The sequence below is a fragment of the Nannospalax galili genome, unplaced genomic scaffold (genome assembly GCF_000622305.1).
Source record: "Nannospalax galili isolate Female #2095 unplaced genomic scaffold, S.galili_v1.0 scaffold130, whole genome shotgun sequence".
In the NCBI taxonomy this organism is placed as follows: Eukaryota; Metazoa; Chordata; class Mammalia; order Rodentia; family Spalacidae; genus Nannospalax; species Nannospalax galili.
The window spans coordinates 310333-313824 of record NW_008328145.1 but is presented as its reverse complement, the minus strand read 5'-3'; the positions used below and the strand labels follow the sequence as shown (position 1 = coordinate 313824).

At 41.3% G+C, this 3492-nt stretch overlaps 1 gene segment (V, D, J or C); it reads left to right on the top strand.

Moving 5' to 3' along the window:
• The first annotated feature begins 1131 nt into the window (after positions 1 to 1131).
• Positions 1132 to 1585, top strand: LOC103751775. The segment is given in 2 exon segments: positions 1132 to 1177; positions 1257 to 1585. Coding segments are annotated over 2 exon segments (375 nt in total).
• The last annotated feature ends 1907 nt before the right edge of the window (positions 1586 to 3492 follow it).

The following is a 3492-nucleotide window of genomic DNA, read 5'->3' as shown; positions in this document are numbered from 1 at the left end:
TTCATGATAGGATATGCTGCACTTGTGAAAAATATTCACCATATCAAGAGATGATGGATAAAACATTGCCTCATGCAGATAAAATCTGAAAATTGAGGACAATACAATATATTACTCTCCTACAGATTCAGTGATGGGAGCACAGAACCAACTGATCCTGCTTGTACACTTATCAGCAGGAGGTGCTCAGCTCACAGTGTTTTCAGGTGCTATGGTTGGTTGAAGAGACTTAGCGTCAGTTTGTGGTGCTTCCTGTATAAAACTGTTCCCTGAAGACTTTCTTGTCTGGAGATCCTATGCTTAGAACAATAGTCTAAAACTCAGAAAGGTCTTGTATAAGAGAAGACATTTCATATGGATTAAATGCATAATATAATTAATGGAGCAGAAATATCTCTGCCTTAGATGACAGGATTAGACCTAGTGACATTTCTCCAGGAAAATCAAGGCAGTATATTACGTCAGATTCCTGATTTAAGGCAATATTTGACATGTGTGCCAGATTAAGTAGACAGTCATAAAGGCTCAGAGCACAACACTGCATCCCAGTTTCTGTTCTCCCCAAAGTGACACAACAGGGACTGTGACGATTGGAGAGGTGACAAATCATTTTTATGGACATATCATCATTTGGCTGCCAATGGGAACTGAAGGATGACTGCAGAAGGCTCAGTGAACTGAGGGACTTCAGCTGTGCTCAGGGTCCATCAGTGAAATTGGTCACATAAAAAGGACAGTCAGCTAAAGCATGGTCACCATTTTGCCTTGAGAGAATACTGTTGTCCTGCTCCACTTTTGAGGCTTCAGTAAGGACCAGTGAATGCATGAGGGTGGGCTTCTTAGAGGAAGTGATTGTGCAAGACATGCCAAGCCTTAAGATTTGGACATCACCAAAGTGAAGACAGAGACACCTGATACCACAGAGCAAAGACTCAGTCACCCTGGTGAATGGGTCTGAGATAGTTGGTCTCAGGATATTTATATAAGTGTTGTCCAGTAAGATGTTAGGGGAACCATGTTGTATGCAAATATCTCAGGGTCTCCAAATAGAAACCCAAGGCTTCTCTAAATACGCAGCAGGGCACTGTCCCGTCAGCCTTAAAGAACCACCGAGTCCTAATGCCACACAACATGGAGTGGGTGTGGAGCTTCCTTTTCCTGCTCATAGCTATGCCAGGTAAGATCCACGAGCCCAGAGCTGCAGAGGAAACTGAGGCAGCTCCATTTCTCCTTATTCCTCTGTATTCTCCCCACAGGTGCACATGCCCAGGTAAAGCTGGAACAGTCTGGGGCTGAGCTGAAACAGCCTGGACAGTCAGTGAAGATCTCCTGCAAGGCCTCGGGGTACACCTTTACCAGCTACGGAATGCACTGGTTCAAGCAGCCAGTAGGAAAGGGTCTAAAGGGCATGGGTGCGATCAACACTGACACTGGAAACCCAACTTATGCTGAGGACTTCAAAGGACGTTTTGTCTTCTCCATGGACGCCTCCATCAGCACTGCCTACCTGCAGATCAACAGCCTGAAGGCAGAGGACACGGCCATGTATTATTGCATGAGACACAGTGTGCAAACCACATCCTGAGGCTGTCAGAAACCCTAGGGGAAGGTGGCCCTGCTGGGGTCAGACTGCAACAGAGAAACAATTCACAGTTGGTCTTTGAGACTGGATTATGATTTTAGAGTTGAGACAAGTGGCAAATTATTTTTCATTCATCTACAATATTCTCATCGATGCCTTGAAAGATCAGCTTCTTGAAATGGAGAAGGGCTGTTATGTACAATCATTAACTTGATATAAACCCTACCATTTTGAGTGACCTCTGTAGAGAGTCTATCTGCAAACAAATATGAAATCATGTCTTAGATGTAGGCCACCTGCCTCCATTGAGTGATCCCAGAGGAGATGATCAGCACCATGGCCATCAGGGTTACAACTGAGAGAGGAATGGAGGAGAAAAAGACTGTGCTGGGGACATCAGCACCCAGAGCAGACACTGTCATGCAGACATCCAGAGTGCCATGCATCTGCCATGTGTCTGTGCATTGCAACATGGGAGACAGGAACATTTTCAGATGTGACAGGAGTAAAGTCAGTGCTAAAATTGCACTTACTCAAAACTAAAAAGGAAATCCGTAATTGTAGAAAAGTTATTGAACAGATTTAAGGAACAAATTTTAATTAAAATAAAAAGAAGCAAATATATTAGAAATGCTCACTGAAGCAAAGTTGGAAAGAAAATTGAAGGAAAAGAATAACATAACAAAGCCACACAAGAGTGAAATATGAAACTTAATCTTGAATGTGAATTGACGGCACAAATCCTGACAGTGGACACATTGCAGCCGGAGCCCCTTCCCAGGTCACATGACCAGGGCTGTGTCATCTTTACACATTTCCAATTGTAATCCATTATTACCAATATTCTAATTTTGGTGTCCAGATAAGTATGTTATGTTGGAAAAGTCTATCTCTTTTTGTTGTTAAGCATCATTTTACTTCAGTTTTTACATTTTATCCTGATGCAACATTGACTAACAGCAAGGAATTATTTTCTTCATCCAGTTTTAGATTTTCTTAATGGTATTGCGATGGTTTGAACTTGGGTTGCCTTTCAAAATGCACTATACTGGAATTTACTCTGTGGTTAGAGGGCCAAGAAATTGTAAAACTGAGCAATTGTGGCCAAGCTGGAGGTAATTAGTCCATGTGTCCCAGTGGCAGACATATTTAGAACCTGCTTTAGGTGTGAGGCCCTGGACTAGATACCAACACAATGGGCTGTTGAGATATAGAGCGATCTTCTATGCCTGAGCTCTCCTTCACATACTGTGTTCAATTCCTGTTCTTGCTTTTGTCATGTGATGCCACGGACCAGGCTATGAGTTGGAATCTGGCCTTACTTCATGGGGCCCCTATTTGAAGTTTGCAGCTGCCAAAACTGCATGGACAAAAAATAAGTACTTTTTCCCTCATATAAGATAATATCCTTTATATTTTGATATTCTCGTGCAAAATGGATGCAGATAGAAATGTGGAAAGAGAGCCTGAACAAGGAGATAATTATAGGCTCACATATATGAGGAAAATATTTTAAAAATCCTGTATTATAAACAATACTATATGAGCTCAGTTTTATATGTGTGTGCGTGCATGTGTGCCTGTGTGCGTGTGTGTGTGTGTGTGTGTGTGTGTGTTATGTATGTACAAATCATCATGAGTTAAAGAAGGAATGGGGAGCACAGGAAAACCTTAAAGGAAGAAGGAGTTTTCAATGATGTAATTATGGTCTACGCATATATGAATTTCCCTAGAGAATCAAAACATAATTGAAACTAAAAAATAAAATATCTGATTACTACTAGTCAGAGTGAACTACTTTATGAGATCCTTGGCACCTGAGCATGGATATAAAGTGATCAGGTAGATTTCAGTGATAATGTTTTTCACATCTACTAATTATTGTTTTTTAATCATTATTTTTTTAATTT